This window comes from Xenopus laevis, chromosome 9_10S, assembly GCF_017654675.1.
Source record: "Xenopus laevis strain J_2021 chromosome 9_10S, Xenopus_laevis_v10.1, whole genome shotgun sequence".
NCBI lineage: Eukaryota > Metazoa > Chordata > Amphibia > Anura > Pipidae > Xenopus > Xenopus laevis.
In genome coordinates, this window is record NC_054388.1 from 40519281 (window position 1) to 40545533 (window position 26253).

The 26253-nt window shown below is 40.6% G+C and overlaps 1 protein-coding gene across 1 annotated transcript; it reads right to left on the minus strand.

Annotated features, from left to right (window-relative positions):
- Positions 1-2581: 2581 nt before the first annotated feature.
- srp68.S (signal recognition particle 68kDa S homeolog) lies at positions 2582-21069 on the minus strand. Its single transcript, XM_018238533.2, has 16 exons — positions 20873-21069; positions 19875-19941; positions 18344-18457; positions 17219-17414; positions 13974-14056; positions 13778-13887; positions 12922-13004; positions 12370-12510; positions 9909-10007; positions 8455-8513; positions 7782-7941; positions 7088-7182; positions 6880-7009; positions 6516-6591; positions 4844-4896; positions 2582-3805 (listed from the first exon to the last, which is right to left on the minus strand). The coding sequence occupies exons 1-16, from the start codon at positions 20979-20981 to the stop codon at positions 3578-3580; spliced, it is 1803 nt and encodes a 600-aa protein (XP_018094022.1). The 5' UTR covers positions 20982-21069; the 3' UTR covers positions 2582-3577.
- Positions 21070-26253: the final 5184 nt, after the last annotated feature.

The window sequence follows — 26253 nt, forward strand, 5'->3', positions numbered from 1 at the left end:
AGTGTATGTACTTTTGGGCCTGGAGTTACGACTGGATCATTTATTTTGAGTTCTCAATCATGCCCAAATGGATGGGAAGAGCAGTAAGATCAGTCAGGCAGATTTGGGCGTTTCCCCATAAGTGCACGCTCTTCAGGCGTCACTGATGGTTTCAGCTTACTGCATCCACCTCGATCACATTCCTGCACTATTTTTGGAATTGCGGTTTTATCTTATTATTACTGCCTGTTCATACAGTTGTGCACATGAATAACACCCCATAACTCAAAAAGCAGTGGGTTTACAGCTTATACTGAGATACCAAGGTAACCATTTGATATTACAGATATGGAACCTGTTATCCAGAATGCTCAGGGCATGGGGGTTTCCAGATAATGGATCTCGCCATAATTTATATCTTCGTACATTAGGCTAAGGGCAGACGGGCAGATTCGGGGAGATTTAGTCACCTGCCGACTAATCGCCTCTTCTTGCGAGGCGACAATCTCCCTGAACTGCTTTCCGAAGACCGGGCAATTTCAGAAATCGAAGCGCCGCGAGTGCATTGCACTGGCATTTTCTCATTCAAGCAGGCAGAAAGCAGGCGACTAAATTTCCCCGAATCTGCCCCTACCCTTAAGTCTACTAGAAAATCATGTAAACATTAAATAAACCCAATAGGCTGGTTTTGCTTCCAATAAGGATTAATTATATCTCAGTTGGGATCAAGTACAAGCTACTGTTTTATTATTACAGAGAAAAAGGAAATCATTATTAAAAATGTGAATTATCTGATTATAATGGAGTCTAAAATGGGTTTCCGGGATAACGGATCCTATACTTGTATTTACCCTATAACACAGGTTTTCAGCAGGGTAATGCAAGCTTTAATAAACAGCGTTAGTTGAAGTATTCATAGTATTTGTTTTTAGATTTTCATACTTTGCCGACTGGAGCTCATGACGGATTAAGAACTTGCCAAAGTTTTTTTAAGGGGTACTGCCTGCTAAATTCAACAATTTGCCATGGACTGATTTGTGATGAGCCAAACTGTGCTGACCCAATTAGCAGCTTAACCTTTCATTCACAACCCCCTACAAGTCAGGTTAATTTGCCAGCTGCCACTATTGTCACCCCCCTATAGGTCCCCCCCTGGTGGTATGGTCTGTCATGATTGTAAAGATTTAATTATGTACAATCCATGGTATTTTTAAAACAACCTGAGTAAGCCCCAATTAGATGTCAGGGAGGTCATTGTTTTGGCCCCACTTAAAGGGATTCTGTCATGATGTTTACGGTGTGGTTTTTATTTCTACATTACACTGTTTACACTGCAAATAATTCACTCTACAATATAAAATGTCATTCCTGAACCAGCAAGTGTATTTTTTTTAGTAGTAATATTGGTGTGTAGGCAGCCATCTCAGGTCATGTTGCCTGGTCATGTGCTTTCAAAAAGAGCCAGCACTTTAGGATGGAACTGCTTTCTGGTGGGCTGTTGTTTCTCCTACTCAATGTAACTGAATGTGTCGCAGTGGGACCTGGATTTTACTATTGAGGGCTGTTCTTAGATCTACCAGGCAGCTGTTATCTTGTGTTAGAAAGCGGTTATCTGGTTACCTTCCCGTTGTTCTGTTGTTAGGCTGCTGGGGGGGGGTAGGGATGATATCACTCCAATTTGCAGTACAGCAGTAAAGAGTGACTGAAGTTTATCAGAGCACAAGTCACACGACTGGGGGCTCCTGTGAAACTGACAATATGTCTAGCCCCATGTCAGATTTCAAAATTAAATATAAAAAAAATCACTTTGCTCTTTTGAAAAACAGACTTCAGTGAAAAATTATGCTGGAGCAGCACTATTAGCGGATGCGTTTTGAAAAAAACATGACAGTATCCTTTTAAGCTGCTTCAGTCCATGTAAGGCCTATATTGCATTACCTTGATGGCCATAATAATAACAGTAAAAAAAGAAACAGTAAATTGTGTTATGCAGTACCCCGGGTTTTCCCTAAGTCAGGGCTATAGCAATAGCACCAATATCTGTAGCAGGAAAAGGTTTCATTATTATATTCAGTTTACTAATCCTAAATCTTTAAGATTTCCGTGGCATACGCAATAGAGTGAAGAAGCCACTTTTTTGTTAAAGTTTGGCTCTACTACACTTGAACAGCAGCACAAAGAAAGAAGAAGCAGCAAGAGGATGGCTCTGTGGTGCTCGCTGGATGATCCCCGGCTCTGTGCACTTTTCTGCTGATGTAGCAGTGTATCAGGTAAGTAAATACAGTCACTTGGGTGTGACTAACATTTGGCACCCAAAGTAAAGCAAAAAGCCTTTCCTTCTCCTTTGCTTTAAGTCAGATTTGTAGGGTTTTATATACAGAACATTCAGTGCAGCACTTGCTGGTACCGCTGTGCGCACATTTAAAGCTTGTGTGTACTGTTTTTAAAAACTGTGTTCATGACTTAATTAATACAAAATGTGTTTTCCTACAAGCGCAGACCTTAGAGGGAACATTGAGTGTAACACTGGTAGTTTTGTCCATCCACCCACTGACATACAAAGCAAATACAAAGCAACATCATTACAATAACACAGATTTTCTTTTTTTTATTTTCACATGGAAGCAGTTTATTGACCCCCATTTTGAACCAAATCAAAAATTCCCACAAAAAACTTTATCCACAGCATAGTGACCAGCGACCCTACATGACATAAGACTAATTATAAGGTGCTTTTAAAATGATACTGACGCAGCTTGAGGAGACTCCTGAAATGGTCTGGTGGGTATTTCCTCTGCTGGATGAGACAATCATTGCTGCTGGCACCAGACATCTTCTTGTGCCACAGGGTTTATCCTCCTCAGGGTCAGTAGAGGGGAATTTTGGGCATTTTAATGTGTTTTAGCAAGTTGATGTAGAAACACTCAAAATCTCCTCATGGCAAACTTGCCAAATAAGATGATCTTTACCCAAACTGGCCACCGTGTGGAAGATGGGCCACAAATAATCATGCCCTTGACAGGCAACACTCACACGAGATGAGCCTGTAGCAAACAAGTTCATTTCACTATTAAAGTTCTCATTTTTCTGAGAAAACTAGAAACGCAAACTAGAGTTCATTTTTTTTAACCGTAATGGAGTTACATGTGTCAGTACAGTCTCCATCTTGCTCCCCAGGCTACAAACGAAGATTGGAGAAAGGCTACACTAAACGGTAGTGCTGGTCACTTTGGATAGGGCTGGGGAAGAAGTTCATATTCTGATACAGTTAAAAACTAAAGTAAGACTTTATGTGACATTCACTAAACTGGATTAATATTATACCATCTGGATTAATATTTGCCAGGGTAGTAAATAAAATGCATCATGACTGGGGTACGTGTTTCTGTCCAATAAATCCAGGGGTACTGGGGTGAAAATAATGTTGTCATATTGTGCTGACAAATTTAGCAAAAACAGGAAGCAAATACTCTGCCACTGTCCTTGATAATATTATAAATTAAATGGAATCATCAGTGACGCTTTACACCAGCATTCGGCTGTGGATCCAAGTAGTAAAAACAAATGATGTTCTCCTATCTGTGGCCTTTCCTTTCCATTAACTGCGAAATCCAAAAAAACCCTTGAAGTAGCCGGTCAAGCCACTCTTAGACTTCTGCTCCAACTTATCTTCCAGAGAGGGCAAAGTCACATGATTCAGAGCCAGGTCGAAGAAAAGAGGCTTGCATGGAATCGGATGGAAGTGAGGCGGGAACTGAACCAGGCTGGCATGTTTTCCTACGATGGATGGGTCAAGTGAAAAGACATCCAAGCGATCGGACAGAGGCTGAGATTGACCGGAAGATGTAGAGGTTATAAATCAGAGCCATCAGATTCATTTCTGTATGTAAAACCTAACTGCATTCATCATAATAAGGCTGCCTGATAGCAATGTGCAGGTTGGCTCAAAACATGTGGGTAGGGCGAGTTTGGGCCCATGATTCAGGAGATATGGGGGTCACAGGCAAGTGGCAGACCAGGGATTTTCAAAGCAATTTTCCCTCTTGTAATATCACCACAAATTCTCACTGATAACCCATAAATCTCACACCTAGGCTTATATCTCCACCTATACCACGCTTTAATATAACATCACTGGAAGTGGAGTGTTGGATGTTGGTATATACCTGTATGGGTTGGGCATAGGTCATAAAGGGGCAGGACATTACAAGCATTACAACTGCCTGATTAAGGGGCATGTTTACTAACATTGGAGATAAATATCTGGAGAGATTTCTGGAAATGTTGCCAATTGCAACCAATCAACATTCACCACTAACTTAGAAAACAAAAGCAAAGATCTGATTGGTTGCTGTTTAGACAGCTGCATGACTCAAACATATTATAAAGCAATACTCTGTCTAATTTCCTATAATAATAATAATAATAATAATACAGGAGCAGTGTCCAGTTCCTATTATCTATAGAACTGGCGTGTAATGCACTGAGATTATATGTATCACAGCCAGTATCCCACAACACATAGCAAAATCTATCGGAGATGTTATAGATATGTACTACACTACTGGTTGGAGAGAGGAAACATTAACCAGTGCAGAGTAAAAAGTAATGATGTTTAAATCATTGAAGTTGTACCTCAATTTTTGCTTAAAATAACGAACACTTGTTTGATGACAGTATCCAATTGTCATAGGCTATAACAGTAATCAATTAGCCTCAGGCACAGACACCCTCTAAGTAATTAAAATCTCCCCATGTCATAGACCTTAACTTTACTGGATGTTACCCATTAGTATCTGCTTTTAATAGTAGATAATCAAGACGAACAGCTAGGAATTAGAATTCCCCTAGCTGAACACCTTACCTTGTTGTTTTTTACTTGAGAAGGGGAGACCTCGTCTGGCTTATCACTGGAATCTGCAGGAAACACGTGCAATGTGTGTAGACAGTTAAAAGAGCGGACTTGCAAATGAATTGATCAGTTATTCGATTTTCATTTAGGTGAATGCTACCTATTTGATCATCTCAGTCCCAATTTGTTAGTTATATTACTGTAGCAAAAACAGAAGCTGGTTTTTTTTTCACCTCTTTAGAAAAAATAAACTATTTTAACATGCAAAAAATGCTTCTGAATTAGCTGAATTTTTGTGATGCCTTGGATATCATACCCAAGATTTATACACATAAACCTGAACATGGAAGACGTAAGATAAAATAAATTGTAATGGAGATCTAGATAGGCCCTGTCCATTGTTTTCCATATGATTGCTTAATTATTATAAAACATGTCTGTCAGCTGTAACAGATTAAAATGATTATTAAATGCCCACATTACAGAAGCCACAGGCAAGCTGATAGGAGTTGTAAGTCACACCTGCTAGCGGGTTGCACATTTGGTGTCACTAAATCAGATTGCATGAGGGAAAGTAAAGGAAACCTAATAACATAGTAAGTTAGGTTGAAAAGACACACATCCATCAAGTTCAACCTTTTAGGTTGATATAAAACTTGCTTAAAGGGATTCTGCCATGATTTTTATGATGTAGTTTTTATTTCTAAATTACACTGCAAATAATTCACTCTACAATATAAAATTTCATTTCTGAACCAGCAAGTGTATTTTTTTTTTACATTGCATTGTGGGTATCTAGGCCACCATCTCAGGTTGTTTTGCCTGGTCATGTGCTTTTAGAAAGAGCCAGCACTTTAGGAGAGAAATGCTTTCTGGCAGGCTGTTGTTTCTCCAACTCAATGTAACTGAATGTGTTGCAGTGGGACCTGGATTTTACTATTGAGTGCTGTTCTTAGATCTACCAGGCAGCTGTTATCTTGTGTTAGAAAGCGGTTATCTGGTTACCTTCCCATTGTTCTGTTGCTGCTGGGGGGGGGTGATATCACTCCAACTTGCAGTACAGCAGTAAAGAGTGACTGAAGTGTATCAGAGCGCAAGTCACATGACTGGGGGCTCCTGTAAAACTGACAATATGTCTAGCTCCATGTCAGATTTCAAAATTTAATATAAAAAAAATCTGTTTGCTCTTTTCAGAAACTGATTCAGTGGAGAATTCTGCTAGAGCAGCACTTTTAATTGATGTATTTTGGGAAAAAAACATTTCCCATGACAGTATCCCTTTAAATGCTGGATTTACATAGCAGGTGCCCCTATGCTCGCTGTCGTTTGTTGCCCCAGTCCCCTCCCCTTTATTCTCTCAAATTTTCATCATTGGGACCAGAGCAATGGGGATTGGCGCACCGGAAATTTTAAAAACTATTGTATCTCCTGTGAGCAGTTGGCAGAATGCCGCCCCCTTTAATCCTGTTGCCCTAGGCCCGGGCCTCTCCATAATAATAATAATAATAATAACAATAATAATAGAGTGTGCTTTATATCATACAGAATGGAGCTGAAAAATGGGACGGCGATTCTGATGCCTTCCAGCTAATGAATTACAACTCCCACTAACAGTGGAAATGCAATTTGATAACAGGTAGACGGAGTCTGGTTGACAGACGCGCAATCTGCGTTCCCCACTCACCAAGGATGGCAGCAGCCTGTAGAGAGTACTTCTCAGCATTAACTTGCAATATCAGCTCTTTCACATCTGGTAACTCCTAAATAATAATGTAGAGATGAAGAGGGAGACCATAAATCCACAGATACACATAGAGTGAGAGCAGGGATGCGAAGGCTGAAGCTAAATGTAGAGAAAGGCAGAGGTTTCTAGGGAAAGAATTTACAACAAAAGATGCGGATCTGTGGATAGTCAGACATCTCAGACATTAATTTAGCAAGGCAAAATATGTTAATAAATGTTTAATAATAACAAAATACAGATGAACCAACATTACTCTGGGATTTAGATGGTTAAACTGCAGTGTAAAACTGCAACAGAAAGTTACCTTCAGCGTGTTCTTGGCAGCACCAGTCTGAGCCTGCACTTCCTTCGCATATTTCAGCACTCGGTCATACAGAACCAGCGCCTCACTCCACTTCTTTACCAGTACATAGGACTGAGCAATGAAGAAGCACCTGAAAAAAAAAAAACAGATGTCTGTGAGCGGTGATAGTTACTTATCCAGGAAAAACCCTACTTCCCTGCATCATTACCTGTAGGCTTTGTACACCAGGGTCTTCAAAGTGATCTCTCTTTGGAAATTACGATCGTCCTCCAAGCCAGGAAGCGGATTCAGTTCTGCTAAATTCTATGAATGGAACAAATATGAGTTTGGATCCAGTCTTGACCTTACCAGGTTTAATCATAGTTTAAAGGAAAAAAAAATGAAGACCAGATCAAATCATTTTATAAATGAAAATGGATTTCAGGGTCTCCCGTGGGATATTCTTGTTTTTTAAAGTTAGTGTAACGGCTAGGATATGGCGATTTCTGGGATATTTTCTGGGATATGTGGCATACAGTAGACCGAGTGGAAATCTCTGCAGCTCTATATCTATTGCAGTACCAACATTCTCAGGAATTATTGATACAGTACACAAATGAAAGCAGTCCTGCACAATGCATTATCTACTGCTAGCACGACTGATTGCTAATTAGTTCAGTACAGCAAAAGCATTATGTGACAAACCTAAGCATGATGAATCAGTGCATTCTCTGTAACTGCAGATTTAGAAGTATCCCCATGAACATGTGATAAAGAATGCTAATGGCTACCTAAACTACAGTTCCCAGTATTTCTTGAGTTAGCAACAGGGAAATGCCAGCTCTCAGGGGGGTTGCATAAAAGAGATTGAAGCTTGCTTTTGGGACATGGTGGGAGTACATATGTGATCAGTTCCTAATTACCTGAAGGATAATATCATAGAGTCGGATCAGATCCTGAGGGCGTGGACCTCTCTTTCCTTCCTCTTCGGCCAGTGGCTGTTGGAGAAGGGCTTTCTGCAAACCGCTGGCCATGCTCTCATTACGTCGGATGGCTGTGGAGAGCTTGATGTAAGACAGGTAGCTGAAATAAGGACAAACGTGGGAACTATAAACCTGAAGATGAACTATAATGTGTTATAAGGAGTAAAGAACTCCTTCGAAAAAACAGTTTTGATTAATTTCCACATTCCACATTTATTTAGTATATGATTAGACTGTAGTCTGTAATCATTGTCATTCTCCACATCGTAATGCATAAACAAGAAATAATATTAGAATCGCTAGGGTAGACATAACTATTTTATATAAGTCTACAACATGGTCACACCATATGGGGCACCCATTACCTGTGCTGAAGAAAATGCATAATAATTTCTGCATTTGCATGAATTATGCTGCGGGAATTTGCAGGAGCCTCTGTCTCCTCAAATGGGAACGTAAAACCATCAGATATTGGACAACCATTAGACCTGATCTACATGTAGACAAGATCTGCTTGTATAAGCCCCTGCATTAGCAAAGAATGAACCACTTTGTGGGAAGGGGGAAGATGCTCCCATTCAGTGTGTCAAAAATGTTTCTTATAGGTACTTACCTGTGCAAATACTGTAAGTTGGAGACTTTGCCAAACTCTGTGTCCGCATCTCTCTGCATCTGAAAGCCAAAAGGATAAGCGTGAATTGCCTTTAATTTATGCTACAGGTTTCTAGTTGCAGACCGGCTTAAAGGAGAATGTCTTTACTTACGCCTCGGTGCAGATTCTGTCTAGCGGAGTTCACAGCAGCCATCTTCTTCTCTTCGATAATCTTCGTGAAGTATGTGCCGTATCAGCACATGCGCAGTTGGAGCAATCTTCTGCTCCACGACAACTGCGCATGTGACGAAAGTCACGGAGATTACCGATACCGATCTCATTTAGAAGATTACTAAAGAGCCGGAAGATGGCTGCCGTGAACTCCACTGGACAGAATCTCCACCAAGGGGTAAGTAAAGAATTAGGGGGCATTTGCCTGGGGTAGCAGGTAGGCTGGGGGGGAGGAGGGAGGGGGGTCTATTTAGGGTTTTTTTTTACTTTACATTTGAATTCTCCTTTAAATGGAACCTTCAGCAGCTCATGCATTTGTTTGTGAATTAAACTTAACAATGGTATATGGCATTTGTATGGCATAGTAATTCAGTAAGTTTGGATGAAAAAAGACAAATCCATTAGTGTAGCCTTTGAATCAGGAACAAATGTCAAAAGAATTCCATGTAATGAGGCAAAATTAAGTTGAAGTGATAATGTATAGTACTGATTAAAGGGGTCCTGTCATGAGTTTTATGGTGTAGTTTTATTTTTAAATTACATTGTTTACAATACAAATAATTCATTTTACCATGTAAAATTTAATTCCCAACACAAGTGTATTTTTTTTAGTTGTAATATTGGTATGTAGGTGTCATCTTAAGTCATTTTGACTGGCCATGTGCTTTCAGAAAGAGCCACTGCTGCACTATGGAACTGCTTTTAGGCAGTGGGACATGGATTTTTACTATTGAATGCTGTTCTTATTTGTATCATGGAGATGTTATCTGGTTACTTTCCCATTGTTCTGCTGATGGGCTGCTGGGGAGGGGGTGATATCACTCCAACTTGCAGTGCAAAGAGTGACTGAAGTTTATCAGCCACATGACTGGGGCAGCTGGGAAACTGACAATATGTCTAGCCCCATGTCTGATTTCAAAATTATATATTAAAAATCCATTTGCTCTTTTGAAAAATAGATTTCAGGGCAGAAGTCTGCTGGAGCAACACTATGAAGTGATGCATTTTGAAAAAAACATGTTTTCCCAAGACTCTATCTCTTTAAGCTGTCCGACTTAAGGTCTGCAACCTGTGCCACCCCAGCTGCTTCTTCTCCAGACAGGAGGAAATAGTTGTGAGATGCAGAGTCTTGTAGTTTCGGGAAACAACAATGACCAGTTATCTGTGTATGGAGGGAGCTAGATGGCAAATCAAGGTCAACGTCAAAGACAGTTTAGGCTGAGTAGGGTATGATATTATAATACCTGTTCTGTTTTGAGCTCTTCCCGTACACATTGTATGGCATCCCTGCACTCGCTCAGCACAGTCTCAAACAAACGCTCCTTAGTCTCCTCATCTTCAGCCTGAAAGGGAAATAATAGTTCATTTTATTCTCATCTTATTATATTTGTATTAACTCTAGCAGAGGCCACCACTGGTGGGCCTGCTATCCTGCACACCACTCTTTTACAGTTGTGGGGTATCCTTTCCCCCCACCAGCTCAGAGAGTTTAGGAAGGATGAATAAGCAGTGACATGTTACTTCAGTTGCAATTAGGAAAATACAGCAGAAATTGTATACATTTAGTTGATACATTTCTTATCTTTGTCCCGGCTGAACAGAATCCCTGAGTTTCATTACAGGCAGCTGTTAGAATTGATACAATAGTCGCAAATACTCCAGAGATACTGCTGAGAAATGTATCCACTAATTGTATCAACTAAACGTAGCAAATTGTAACAGTTCAGATACTCCTGGATCACTGAGCTGCCAGACAGACACCAGAGACGTGAACATCAATCTTTAAACTTCAGTTTTGGAAAAACTGTAAAGAATAAAAAGTGGAAAGCAATTGAAAAAAAGTATTTCTGGTAAACAATCTGAAAACAACTCAACTGGAAAAAAGTTTTCGGAAGGTGAACAACCCCTTTTACAGTGTTATCAACAAATTTAAAGGAACAGTAACGTCAAAAAATAAAAGTGTTTTAAAGTAATGAAAATATAATGCAGTGTTGGCCAGCACTGGTAAAAATGCTGTGTTTGCCTCAGAAACACTACTATTGTTTATATAAATAAGCTGCTGTGTAGCAATGGGGGCAGCCATTCAAAAGAGAAAAGTCTCAAGTTACACAGCAGATAGCAAATAAGCTGTCTGTCTGTCTAATGGTGTTATTTGTGATCGATTAGTTAACCTGTGCCATATAGCCATTTTTCAATTTCCGCCATTGCTCCACAGCAGCTTGTTAATATGAACTATAGTAGTGTTTCTGAAGCAAACAGAACAGTTTTACCAGTGCAGGGCAACAGTACATGATATTTTCATTACTTTAAAACACCAATTTTTTGGTGTTACTGTTCCTTTAATAAAATGCTTAAGTATGACATTTTTGTACCATTGAAGGGGGGAGGAAGAAATATCTCTCTATGACCTGAGCAGTCCAGGCAGAGTTTTTCAAGCATTTGTCGCATTCTGTTGTTTCTAACAAATCTCCTTCCACTTTTCTCTGTGGCAGTTCTTCATCTATTATCTAATTGTTTTAAATATAAATGTATTTATTATTGTAATAAACCCTGCTTGTTCTATTAATTTACATATCTGCTGAACAGTGGTGCATAAATACTGTGTGATGGAGACATGGATTTTTTTCAAGCCTCTGGGACTGTGGGATAGCAGGTATAGTAGGGAGAGATGGTGTCTATAGTAACAGTGGGATAATAGTCTCTGGGAAGGGACTGTGACTGTGGGATAGCACGTATAGTAGTAAAGAGATGGTGCCTATAGTAACAGTGGGATAATAGTCTCTGGGAAGGGACTGTGGGGCAGCAGATAAAGAAAGGTAAGTGGTGCCAGTACCAGAGGAGATAGAAAACTGTGGGAAGGGGCTGTGTCTAAGCCGCAGTAAGAAACAAAAAAAATGAAAATGGGATCTTACTTTCTCTTTGTGGCTGTACTATACATTCATGATTCCAAGCTTTAGTCACCATTCAGTTTAACAAAAGCTGTGTGCCAGCAAGCACTTGCTCTTTGCCACCACTCCCAGACTTTGGCACATCTATGCTACCAGTCTGACTCATTCCTAACACAAGCTGGCAAACAGGCAGATGAGCACTAGGTTAAACGAAGTTCAATCTTTTCACCTGGCAGTAGTTAAAATCTGCACTAGTGGGATTAGGAAATTGTTATTATAGGAAGGTTGCAGCAAAGTTTAGCATCTGCTTTACAGCTTCAAAATATCTACATTAGAAGCACTAGCCAATAAAAGAAACTTATGCTTGCTTCTGATCTGAACACATTGTCAGCATTATAAATAAATATAATGTGTCCTCAATAGACATTCTGTGTTCATAGAGATACAGATATGTACATAAAGATTGGGAACAAACAAGTCATAGTGGCCCTACAGTATCTGATGTTGCGGAATTATTAAAGCTTTTGGGTTGTCACAGCAAGGCACTAAGAAAGCCAGCCTCTGGTCTAATTTTAAATATCAATTAAGTGTAAGGGTCAACTAAGGTTCTGACTCATTTCATAAAACCTTGGATGGATGCTGATCTCTAAGGCACCCCATCACCCTAGTTATCTGTACAGTATGAAAAACAAAACATGCCAGCCCTGTTGCTCTGCATTGAGTTGCTATGACCCCATCTTGCCACAAGGATTCCTATGTGTCTCAGTATATGAGAAGCCCATCAGATACAACCACTATAACTTCAACCACTCATTACCTGTGCAATTGCAGCTTCATTATCTGCTAGTCCCAGTAGGAAGATTCGCACTTTATCAATTTTAACAGGTACTGTGCGTCCTCTCCACTCCACCTCACTCATTGTAGCAGCTTGTTTTGCTCTTGTCTGGGTTATTAAAGCCTGTTAGGGAAATACATTCAGTTAGCCTTTTATTACTTCACCAGCCAAGGTCAATCTTATGCATTTCTTTAAATGCCTGTAGATACGTGCACTAAATATCTTTTAAAGACAATAAAATCCCAGGCAAGATGAAAGCTTATACTTGCAGGGAGTCTGCACTTGTATTAGTAATTACATTATACTGCTGAATCTAAAGGCAGTAATCTGCTCCTATTCCGACAATACTCTCCTGGTCGGTTGTGGTCAAAGCAATAAGCTTTGGATAAGGAGACTGCACAATGTGTTGCAGACTCCTGGTGATCACGTGATAATCTTTATATATACAAAGTCTTGCCCTGTGCAAAAATACTGACAATATAAGCCCTCGGTATGGCATCCCCAACTTTCATTTACATGCATTAAGCGTTTTACCTCTAACTTCTCAGCCAACAGCCCTTCTGTTCCACCAGTGCGAAGTCTCATTTGAATCAACTCATCCATAGCTGTTTTATCTCCTGGGAGAGAGAAGAGAACATTTGGTTAGCCATCATACCTGTGCCCTCCAGTTTTCTAATAAGAGAAAGGCTAAATTAAAGACATGCATATACTGTGAAAGGGACATTATATCCTCTTGTTGAGTGCCAGACAGACTTTTAGCCTATTGCTGTAGGAAAATCTGTTTTTTTTATTATTCCTTGAGCTAAACAAACAAGTTGAAGTTTCACCATGTTTGCAAGTAGTTAATTAGAATCCCAGTGCATAGATAACTCCCTGTATAATGGGCTACAGCTCACAAAACAGGTTGTATGGAGGGGATATATTCTGGTAAATGAATGATCTATTGCACAAGAACCAAACAATTTCTGGAATTGGTGCTTAACACCATCTTCCTGTACACAAATCCACATTTACAGTCCTTTCCCTTGACAACATGATTTTCCTTAACTATCCATCCCTTAACTTCCATTTTTATCATTAGACCTTACATATTTTATATTTCTTGAAGTCATAACATTGAAATTGTAAAGATGTAGAATACTATATTTTAGGGATGCACCAAATTCACGATTTTGAATTCGGCCGAACCCCCGGTTCCTTTTTTTACTTCCTTGTTTTGTGACCAAAAAGTCACGTGATTTCCCTCCCCCTAATTTGCGAAAATGTGAGGGCACAGCGGCCCCTCTCAGGGAACAATGTTTCCTTCCGCTGTGAGCGAAGTCCAGCATTATAAAACAGTGCAATTTGAAAAGCATGCCTACAAAAGGTATGAAATGGCCTACAGCCTCACCAATGTTATAAGCGCAGTAACGAATATTGGGAGAGATTTCATCCACTCTCTGATTGTACAACACAGCTTGTTCCTCAGTGAAAGCACTTGCAAGCTTCTCATAAATGGTCCTGTGCAGGGAAAAAAAATCCAATCAGATGAAGCAGAGAAGAATCATATTGGAAAACAGATATATAACAAACATGCTAAAACTTACTTGCACTTATTGAAAGCTTTCATAGCATCTTCCCAATGCTGCTGCTCAAAATGCAACATTCCACTAAGATAAGCTGTATACGCCTGTGAGTAAATACAAAACAAAATAATCATCAAAGCACCCTTATCCTTGATCTGATCACTCTTACCAACTACCATGCAGTTTCTCTGTATCCCTTTACCTGACCCAGCAACTCACCCACCACTCTAAAATGATTCTATGCAGTCCAAAATACTCAATAGGATCTTCCTCATCAAAGTAACCCATGACCTTCTTCTAGCAAAACCTAAAAGTCATGACTCCATATTCTTCCTTTTAGAGCCTTTTGCAAATTTTAGCACAGTTGATCCTTCTGTATTTTGTATTCTATTGGCATGCATGACACTGCTCTTCAGAGGTTTCAATATAATCTTTTTTGTACTCATTTCTTTAGTTTTTTCTTTCCTTTGCCTCCCAATGTTGCCATTGCTCGAGTATCTTAGGCCTCTTGCTCTCCTCACTCTACACTACGTTTCTAGGAAAACGGTTTTCGTCAATATCGTATTGATCTACCCGTCTGCTAAAGACCTCTTTTTCTAGTTATCGCAAAGACACATCACCTTTCTCCTCTGATGTTATCATTATTTTAGTGTCTACTCTAGTATTACTTTACAGTTAAGATAAACAAAGGTCTGGGACCAGATGGTATTCATCCCAGGGTACTAAATGAGCGTAGCTCTGTGATTGCCAAACCTCTTTACTTAATTTTTCAGGATTCAATGAGGTCTAGAAGAAAGCCAGCAGCACACTGAGTCTGGTTGCAGTTGTGTTCAAAAGGAAATTTTATTTAGCCCATATGCAAAAGGCAACGTTTCGAGCCTACCAGGCCCTTTATCAAGCCCTGTGTTACACCATACAATGCTCTTTTAAAGTGAGGAAGGGGGTGTGACTACATGCCCAGCCCCCTTTCCAGTGACATCACCAACATTATATATACAGAAATCCTTTAAGTCTCATCCAGCCAAAAATCAGGTAGTAAAACAGTGATTAGTCCAACAAAAGTGTCCAAAACTTAGTTTTTGGTGATGTCACTGGAAAGGGGGCTGGGCATGTAGTCACACCCCCTTCCTCACTTTAAAAGAGCATTGTATGGTGTAACGCAGGGCTTGATAAAGGGCCTGGTAGGCTCGAAACGTTGCCTTTTGCATATGGGCTAAATAAAATTTCCTTTTGAACACAACTGCAACCAGACTCAGTGTGCTGCTGGCTTTCTTCTGGATATTAATTTGACCCAGTGACAGGGGTGGGTCTCACAGTACAGCACCTGGCACTACAAAAGTGTGAACTAGGGAGGTGAGCGCTCCACATGATTGATTTGATTCAATGAGGTCTGGCATGGTGCAGAGAGACTGGCCAATTGCTAATCTGGAGCAATCATCCTAAAAGGGATCCCGTTCACACCCTCAGAACTATAGGCTGGTTAGTCTGACATCAGTGGTAGAAAAGCTTTTTTGAAGGGGTATTAATCGATAGGATACTTTACTACAATAGATCTTGTCAGACTAATTTAATTTCCTTTTATGAGAAATTAAGCAGGAACTTCGACTCTGGGAGGGAAGTGGATGTGATGTACTTAGACTTTAATAAAGACTTTTTAAAAATTTGAAGTTCAGGTCACATTTGTTTTAGGGGAGCTTTGGAGAAGCCGCACACCACACAGACCCAAAAGTTCTTATCCTGGTGCCCAGCGATAGAGGAATCGGCCACCTCACAACAAGGGTAAGAAGAATTTCACTGGCACACAGGAGTTGCGATAGCAGGGTAAGCGTGTCCCCGAAACGTTGCTCAATCGCATAATAAAATTGCAAGAGCTTGCCCTGCTATCGCAACTCCTGTGTGCCAGTGAAATTCTTCTTACATTTCTTTTAGGGAAGGCTCATTTTAGGAAAATAGAGGATCTCCTTTGTCTATTTTGTTTTATTAGACATTTTTAATAATAAGCAGCCACTTCCAGCAATTTCCACCATCAATAATAAAGACATACAATATAGCCTGTATGTACCTGTCACATTTAAGTTGACATAAGCGCAAGTATGTTAATAAAGAAAATAATGCTAGAGAAAATCTGCTAAGAAACAAATTTTTCGCTACGAAAGTATGCCAGCATTCATTTGTCGAGACAAATATTTGCATTTTGATGATTATGCATAGTTGTAGCGAATTAATGTCTGAAGTAGGGGAAGCATAGTATTTTGCTTGGATAGAGAAATGGCTAAAAGATAGGTTACAAAGAGGGATGGAAATTGAAACATTTTCTAATTAGACCAGTGAAGTACCGCTGTACTTGGTTCTTTGCTTTTTAACTTGTTTCATTTGGAGGGGTTGAACTTGATGGCCTTTTTTCAACCCAACTTAACTATGTAACTACTGCATTGTACTCCCTACAGGCGTTATAATCTACCATTATATTATATTTTGTATTCTATTCTAAATACGGCCCCTAGTCTCAACTAAATGTTCCATATTAACTGTCCTCCATGTAAATCTTTTCACTGACTCACATCCTCATCACAAATTAAATTCTAATTAACACGGACGTTTAAGGCCCTTAAAGGAGAAGGAAAGGTTAAAACTAAGTAAGCCTTATCAGAAAGGTCCATCTAAATATACCAGTAAACCCCCACAGTAGTACTGCTCTGAGTCCCCTGTCAAAAGAAACACTGCATTTCTTTCCTTCTATTGTGTACACCTGGGCTTCTGAATCAGACTTCCTGCCTTCAGCTTAAACTTTATTGCCCTGGGCAAGAGCATGCTCAGCTTGCTCCTCTCTCCCCCCCTCCCTTCTCTACTGTAATCTGAGCCCAGAGCAGGGAGAGACTCAGGCAGGAAGTGATGTCACACCACATTAATACTGCAGCTCCTATCCTAAACAAACAGAGAGTTTCTAGAGCTTTTTACTCAGGTATGGTAAAACATTCTACAGAATAAATATAGCATTCTAGCTTACACTATTGCAGCTAATCTATTGGCAATAAAATGCCTCTGTAGCTTTCCTTCTCCTTTAACAACTAAACCCCTCACTGTATCTCAACTCGGATCTCAAAATACGCACACTCCACATGGACTGATTTTAACCTTCATTTCTCTTCACCTCATCCTATTCTTATGTTGAGCTTCAGCTTGCCTTTTGCATACCCTACTTCAACCCTCTCTCTTCTTTCCCTCATAATGACAATTGAAATTATCCCCTGATATTCTTGCAGCACCTGAGCTTCTAACTTGGTCTTTGCATCCACACGGTCACTTTCACACAAGCGTTCCAGCTCCTCTCCATGTTTGACAGCTTTGCGCAGGCGGGAAAACAAGTGGAAGCGTTTGCGAGGTTCAGTGTTGGCTTCATTTTTAAGCTGCATGGCGTAACTCCAGGCTCTTTCAGCGTCCATTAAAATGATCAGCAGGTAACTGAAACACAGAACAACTCACATCACTTCAGGTTTGGAGTAGAATCAATAGTGAGGTGTATAATGGTGGAGCTTAAATAGTACAAAAATGTTATTTTATGCTTTATTCTATGATTCTAGTCTAATTTAAAATAGCCAAAAAGGTGTGAGTTTGCATTAATGTCCAAACAGCAGCCAAATGCCAGGATCAACTTTAAGTTACATGGTTTGTACAAAGTATGCATAAGCTGATGCGCCCCGCCAAGGCAGTGTCCATGCATCAGTCCTAACTAAGTGAAAAGAGTATTTTCTTTGGGAGGAGAAAGACCATACCTGCTTCTCTCTTTATTTGGCATGACCTCTTCCAAAGAAACCACTCAGCTTTATGAGCTTTTGTGAACACCTTAACTGCAGGACTGTGTTTAGAGGGGCGGGGTTGGGAGAGCATGCATTAAAGGGAAAGCCACTTTACCCTATAAAATATACAAAATCAAAGAATGCAGCACATCACAGGGATAAGCTGCATTCTTTGATTTTATATATATATATATATATATATATATATATATATATATATATATATATATATATATATATATATATATATATATATATATATATATATATATAAATAACTAAAACCTGGTATTACATGGTATAACTCAGATAAAATGCCATAAAAAGCAAATAAGCTTTAAATGTAATTTTGCCTTCACTTTGCACCCTAGACACAGCATAGAAAGCAAAGATGAGTTTGTACAACTGTTCTGTTAGAAGAGTTGTCACCTGGCCACAATTATTACTTGACTATCAGGTAAAAGTGATACTGAAAGCCATTTAATAATGTGCTGCTTCCTTTTCTAAAAGATTGGACCTTATCTGGCTATGCCATTCAACACAGTTAAGAAACAAAAATCCCAAATAATTGTGTATTTCTGGTATAAAACTCACCGGTTATCTGTTAACATCTCCACAGTCACTTTCTTCCCTGTAAATTTATGTCTGTTTCCCATTTTAAAGCCAAGGGTTTTCCGAAGGCGCCTGAGCCTGCGTGAGCAGTATCCTCTACAAAAAAAAAGTTTATGTTTTGATATTACCACATCGATATGAGTGCTTTGCCCAAATAACCACTTATAGCACTGTGTGCAGTACAGAGAAATATTATTTAGTAATACATGAAGTTATATGTGACTATTGTTTTTCACCAACCCCACTGCTAGCTGATACAAAGCAGTTATTATGGCTATGTCATATATTAGTAAAAGTCGTATTTGTCACATCTTCCAATAGAGGATTTTTAATCCTCCCCCTCCTCTTGCCAAGCTTACTAGCTAATTGGAAGAGAAACAAACTGGACCTTAAAGGAACAGTAACACCAAAAAATGTAAGTGTTTTAAAGTAATGAAAATATCATGTACTGTTGCCCTGCACTGGTAAAACTGGTGTGTTTGCTTCAGAAACACTACTATAGTTCATATAAACAAGCTGCTGTGGCGCAATGGTGGTAATTGAAAAACGGCTATATGGCACAGGTTAACTAATGGATAACAGATAACACCATTAGACAGACAGGGCTTATTTGCTATCTGCTGTTAACCTGAGCCTTTTCTCCTTTGAATGGCTGCCCCCATTTCTACACAGCAGCTTATTTATATAAACAATAGTAGCATTTCTTAAGCAAACACAGCAGTTTTACCAGTGCAGGGCAACACTGCATTATATTTTCATTACTTTAAAACACTTATTTTTTGACGTTACTGTTCCTTTAATGACTGTTAAGTCAAGCTGCTAGATGGCACCTAAGTTACAGCTACATAAAAACACTGCAAGAACAATCATTCTGCTATTGTTTAAAAAGCATGCAGGATAGCAAATAAGTACTCATACCAAATATCATGCTAACTGGTCCTGAGACCGAGTTCCCTTAGCTCAAAACAAGGTTACAGATATATAGAAACATTGGGGTAACAGTCACCCTGCTATAGTTCCAGTGGTACCCAGGGCACAAATAATCACTCATCCTAAATCTCTCCCTAACTGGCATCAAGGCTGGGCCCCATTACCCCATACTAAGGTTACAGATATATAGAAACATTGGGGTAACAGTAACCCTGCTATAGTTTCAGGGGTACCCAGGACACAAATAACCACTCACCCCAAATCTCACCCTAACTGGCCTTCAAGCTGGGCCTCATTAGCTCATAACAAGGTTACAGATATATAGAAACATTGGGTTAAAAGTCACCCCACTATGTTTCCAGGGATACATACTAATAAGACTTGAGACAGTGTCCCCTTTGTATTCTATACTAAGGATGTAACATATGGACTTGATTGTTGCTGCCTTATTCCCTTAGAGGCCAAGGCCAATGCAATGTACTTATTTCCCCTGACTGCAACAGGTGCAGCTGACAGATTATGTTTTTTTTGTTTTTTAAAACAACAAAAAAATAAGATTAGAAATTGAAGACAATGTACTAACCGATATCTTTGGAAGTCTCCATGGCGCATTCCATGCTGCTGCTGAGATTCCTTGATAATCTGCAAGACTGTACCATAATTAAGGAAATGGAAGCTTGAAGTATGAAGAGAAAGGGCGGCAACAAGATCAGGGTTTTAAATCTGGAGGTCCAGGGTCCTATTCCAATCATACAAGGGTGCCACAATCCAATTTTTAATCATAGTAGGGTGTCAGGATGCCATTCCAGTCATACTAGGTGCCAGGATCCTATTCCAAGCATACTAGATTGCCAGGATCTCATTCCATTCTTACTAGGGTGCCAGTCTTACTAGGGTGCCAGTATTCTATTTCAAGCATGCCAGGGTGCCACAATCCAATTCTAATCATACTAGGGTACCATGATCTAATTCCAATTATACTAGGTTGCCAGGATCCCATTCCAATCATACTAGGGTGCCACAATCGAATTCAATCATACTAGGGTGCCAGGATCCTATCCCAAGCATATTAGGGGTGCCACAATCCCATTTCAAGCATACTAGACTGCCAGGATCAGATTCCAATCATAATAGGCTGCTGGGATCAGATTCCAAGCATACTAGGGTGCCACAATCCAATTCCAACCATACTAGGGTGCCAGGATACCATTCTAATCATACTAGGGTGCCAGGATCAGATTCCAGACATACTAGACTGTCAGGATCAGATTCCAATCATAATAGGGTGCCAGAATCAGATTCCAAGCATACTAGGGTGCCACAATCCAATTCCAATCATACTAGGGTGCCAGGATCCCATTCCAATCATACTAAGGTGCCAGGATCCCATTCCCGGAGAATGGGGATCCTATTCACAGTCTCCGGTGCCTGGCCACTGGAGAGGCTCCTACTAAACACAAGATAATTCTCCCGGGTCTCCCAGTCCTGCGCTTTATGCATGAATGACACGTCAGCTCTGCCCCACATCAGTCCTAACACTCCCCGGGCAGCCACTACCCCCTTTGCCCGTATGAAGGATACTCTCCAGCCCAAGACTGTCCCCCAGTGCTCCCGGCTTTCCCCCGACGCCCAGTTTCTCGTTCTCTTTATTTTCTTCCATCCCGGCTACCGGCTGTCGATCTGCGGCCATTTTTCCTGGCGCACGGTGTTCTGGGACACCAAAGAGACGATTCGGAAGTAGGTGTAAGAGACCCCCCTGTTGCACGCCGGGATACGGAAGCAGGGCAAGCTGGGAATTCGGAGGAACAAGCTGCAAGTTGCTGGAAACAAGTTTAAAGCTTAGATAGATTAATTGCCCTCAACGCTAACATAAACAGGGTGGAAATGCGGTATTACGCTATAAATACCTAACAAAAGAGAAATATTGGGAGTATACAATTACAGGGTACAACAACGACAACTGGGTGAACCTTAGGGTGCTTCACCTTTAATTTAACGTTTAGTATGTTATAGGATGGCTAGTTCTAAGCAACGTTTCAATTGGTCTTCATTATTTATTATGTCATTTAGTTTTTTAATTATTTGTCTTTTTCTTCTGACTTGTTCCAGCTTTCAAATGGGGGTCGCTGACCCCATCTAAATAACAAAAATGTTCTGTTAGGCTACACACTTTTTTTTTTTTTTTGCTACTTTCTGTTCAGATCCTCTCCTGTTCATATTCCTGTCTCTTATTCATGGTTAATAGGGTAATTTGGCCCTAGTAACAAAATTGCTGAAACTGCCAACTGGAGAACGGCTGAATAAAAAGCGGAATAACTCTTAAACCACCAATAATAAAACATGAACACCAATTGCAAATTATCTCAGAACATCACTCTCTTTATCCTACTAAAAGTTGGTTTTAAGGTGAACAGCCCCTTTAAATTGTATAGCCCGTACCATCAATTGTATATTGTGGTGTCAAACTATCATTCCATCACCACTAGGGGTGCACTTGCACAGAGGTCAGTCAGCTGAGGCACTCACAGTTTAAATTCCCACCTGCTGCCTGTTCTCCTACTTATACTTGTCTTTTTTTGACCCTTCATGGGATAGTTTCAACATACCTCCCAACTGTCCCTTTTTCGGAGGGACAGTCCCTCTTTTGACAGCTCAACCCGCAGTCCCTTATTTGTACTGGAAAGTCCCTCTTTTCTCTGCACTGAACAGCCAGAAAAAGAAACAAAGTTTCTCACTTAATTGGCTTTTAGCAGAAAGCCCAGAACAGGTAACAGGTGCAAATAAGATACTTTGTAACAATTTTGAGACACAAAAACACAGTTTAGATAAGGAGAAATATTTTCAAACTTTCATAACCTGCCAAATTTAGTAAAACAAACATGGTAATTAGGGGGTGTGGCCATATAAAGGGGTGTGGTCAAAAAAATTGGTGCGCTACATGCGGGAAAAAAATTTTTGTCCCTCTTTTTACTTCCAAAATGTTGGGAGTAATGGTTTCAAGCCTTACTTCCATGCTCCTAAAGGCCTGGCTGCACAGTACAGTTTGGGCACTTCAAAAGAATGTGTCATTTTAAAGAACCACAGGGTTGATCATACAGGACAGGAGGTAGTTTAGATAAATGGCAGGTACAGTCACAGGTGTAGCAGACACAGACAGAATGGCACCACTGAAGGAATAGTAAGGGGAGTTGAAGTTTGCACCTTCCAGGTTGTCAGTACCTCATGTGGTCCGGATCATAGAGGAAGGCAAAAAAAAACCCCACAACCCCTACAGTATAAGTGGAACACGGATAGAACAATAACCTAATTCCATTGTCAGTACTGGGGTCCCTTCACTACAGACAAGCAGAGCTTGGGGGAGAGCTATTCCCTTCTATCCTCCTTGTTGGAGCTCAAATGCTGCTCTTGCTAACTAATGCTCTCTTGCTTCTTCTAGAGAGTGCTATAACAGTGGCTATCCTGCACACTAGCTAACCTCATTCACGGGGTCCCTAAATGGACCATCCAGCCAGATCAACTGCTGCTAGGGTTGCCACCTTTAATGAAAAAAATAACCGGCCGGTGGGGGGCGGGTACAAATAGGAGGCGCTCTATGACTCAAAAAGGGGCGTGGCTACGAATTGTGCCGCAGAAAGGGGCGGAGCAACATCGCGGCGATGTGAAGAAGACTACAAAAAAGGTAAGTTCTGCGCAAATGGGGGCAGGCCGAGGGCTTTTTTTTTAAATGATATTACAAATTACCGGCACCTGTATTGCCGGTAAATTTGTAATACCGGCCCCGGCCTTGGCAGGTGTTTTACCGGCTAGGCCGGTAAAATACCGGCCGGGTGGCAACCCTAACTGCTGCAGGCCAAAGAGGAAGGGTCTCCCCCTGCCAAACACTATGTTACATCGAGGCAGAAAATGGTCATCATCTCATCAACCTATGGGCCAATTACTGTAACTGGTTATGCAAAATAAGTAGAAATGGTTACATTGGTTTTAGCCCAGCAACAAGGAAATGAGGTACTGCTAGGGAATGAAGTAGGGTTGCCACTTGTCCGGAATATCACCCGTACAGCCCAGTTTGCTGTCCGGACAAAAAGTTCCAGCCTGGATTTCCAAATTAGAAAATCCGGACAGGACATTGAAGTGAATGACATGGCAATCAGTCAATCGCTTATTACCACATCATCAGTCCCGCCCCTGATGTCACCCACCCCGCCTCCTCACGTCACCCGCCCCCTGCCCATTTTTCTCAAGAAAATAAAGGTGGCAACCCTAGAGTGAAGCCATAGGGGCCATGATCCTATGGGTCCCTACATATGTGTGTATATATATATATATATATATATATATATATATATATATATATATATATATATATATATATATATATATATATATGCTTTTCATCAGTTCAGTTGGCTTTGTTTTCTCAGCAGTTTCCCCTTATCTCTCCATGCTAATAAAAGTCGCCATACATGGGGATTTGAACTTGTTTTGCTCCTTCGTCAAGGCCCCTATGTAACTGATTATTATGTTGATCATACCCAACTCATGTTAGATGTTGGTTTGGGACTCACTTTGGCTTTATTCCTGGGTTGGTAAAGCGCAGACTTGGTTAATAGCGGTGGAGTCTGCAGGCTTTGCTGACCTGTGTATTGCTTGTTTAAAGGGAATGTCAGAATTTTTCTATAATAAAAGAAAACATAATTCTAAGCAACTTTGTAATTTACATTCATACATTCTGCAATTCTTTACCGACTGGTGGGGGGCGGGGACACAAAGGGGCGGGCCATAACGTCAAAATGGGCGGGGCCGCGCCACGGACACTTCAAGATGCAAAAGAAAAGTTCATTTCCAGGGGATTGGGGGCAGGCCGAGGAGTCCTTTTAAGCGTATTATTACTTTCTATTCTCTGCCCTGATGGCTCCGACTGTTGAAACGATGTAAGACAACCAGCTCTTTAACAGACCTGTATTTGTTGTGGAATTAAGACTTTCGCACGGACTGGCCCAGCAGGAGACAGGGAAAAAACTGGTGGGCCCCCGCCGATCAAAGTCCACTTATTCAACTGGAAACTGCAGCCTATGGACACTGATTGCGAGGCTCCCTCGCCCCCCCCCCCCGTGCTCACAATTGCTGCACTCTCCCCGCAAGCCCTATCGCATTGAGTGCATGTTGGTTTAACTCACAATTGGGAAGGGGGATGGTGGCACTCGCGATTGCCTTGGGGGGCCTCCAAGCAGCAGGACACCCCAGATCGACAACATTGTTTAAAAAGTAACAACTGGAAGTTGAGCAAATGCTGCTTTCAATAGCAATTGTGTTTACAAATAACTTTAAATGTACTGAACATATATTGGAAAGTTTCTTAGAATTATGTTTTCTTTTATTAGGCAATTTTTAATTTTGGGGTTGACTTGCCCTTTAAATCAGGAGTAAGGTAAGTATAAACCAGAATATGAATAAGTCGTATGGCATATTATTATTCTGAATGAAACCTGTGATGTTCCTTAGGCTTAGATGCCATTGCCATTATCCCTTTAATTTAAACATACAGAGACGAGGTGTCCTTTGCTAGGGATGCACCAAATCCCGGATTCGCTTTGGGATTCGGCCTTTTTCAGCTGGATTCGGCCGAATCCTTCTGTCCGGCCGAACCAAATCCTAATTTGCATACGCAAATTAGGGGCGGAGCGGGAAATTACGTGATTTTTTGTCACAAAACAAAAAAACAGTGCAAATTAGGATTTGGTTCGGTATTCGGCTGAATCCTGTGTGAAGGATTCGGGGGTTCGGCCCCTATCCTTAGCACCTAATAGGCTATACCCATATTACTGTACTGGATTGTCAGGAAGTAATTCTTCTGGCTATTGCAACTAGGTAGCTGGGAGAGAATGCAGAAAGTGGTCAGAATAAGATTTAACCTTGCTGCATCTGAAGCCTGACTGCTTTGTTTTTTATGCTAAATTCCCCCTATCCCTGCTTCCCCAGCAGGCTGGACAGGCAGGAGATTTGACAGCACACAATCTGCCATTTTTATGTTCGAATTGGAACCAAGAAGTCTGACTGGGTGGGCAGGAGATTTGACAGCTGTTTAAATCTCCTGACCAGTCTCCAAGAACTCTCTTGTTTGTGATACCCTGTGCTGCTTGAACTGTTGTACAGCTTTCTAGTCCTGCCCTTTCTGGCCGTTCCCTAAATCCAGCCCTGGCAGCGGCATATCTCTTGAGGGCATGTCGGCCTTCCATTGATAGATCCTAGGCAGATCATAGTGAAGTATAAACTTGCACTTGAATCATTAAAATGATTTTATAGATTAACATGAATTCATTCTTATCTGAACTTTTGTCAGGCAAACATTTTTGGTCTTAACCACCTGCTACATGTCGCATGGAGCTGCACTTCTGTGTTCTGAAATGAATCACTCTGTGAAACTTAGAGGTGGCCATAATACATTGACCAAATGAGTAGGTCTTTGCATGATTTGCCCACATAGGTAGAGGGCCAACTGAGCTTATTATACAGCCGGTGCCCCTTTGATCACATCTCTGTGTTGTTAGGTCACTCGTGGACACAATTGAGAGTCATAAAAGTGGACTTCACTGACCTGCATTTGTGACACCCAGGCTAAGTTGCAACTTGCACCCAATTGCACATAATTTGTCAACCAGTGTAGAACTTTGTGCCTGATTCTGTAAATCATCAAGTAAATAAATCAAGTATTCCACCTTCCAGATGATTACACTGAGCTGTAATTCTGGGGGGAAATACATTTCTGTGGGTAAAAAGATGATGAATTGCACCAACTTGTTTTGCACTTTAAACTTTTGGGAAGCAGCCGTGGGTATTTTAGCGATCAAATCAGCTTTCCCATATGACCTGTACATAAGGCAGCTGATAAATTATAGGTTGTTTTGCTAGTTTAATGACCATTTAATAAAATCTGAGCCAGTGAAAATTGGGTCACAGTGTTT

Bases quoted from the DNA above. Each gene is read 5' to 3' on its own strand.
- srp68.S (XM_018238533.2), bottom strand. From the start codon at position 20,981: ATGGCCGCAGATCGACAGCCGGTAGCCGGGATGGAAGAAAATAAAGAG. The intron at 8,514-9,908 runs GTATTATAATAT...TTTGGCTTTCAG, and splicing joins AAGAGCTCAAAACAGAACAG to ATGCAGAGAGATGCGGACAC. The intron at 7,183-7,781 runs GTAATTAGGAAC...TTCCATTCATAG, and splicing joins TCTATGATATTATCCTTCAG to AATTTAGCAGAACTGAATCC.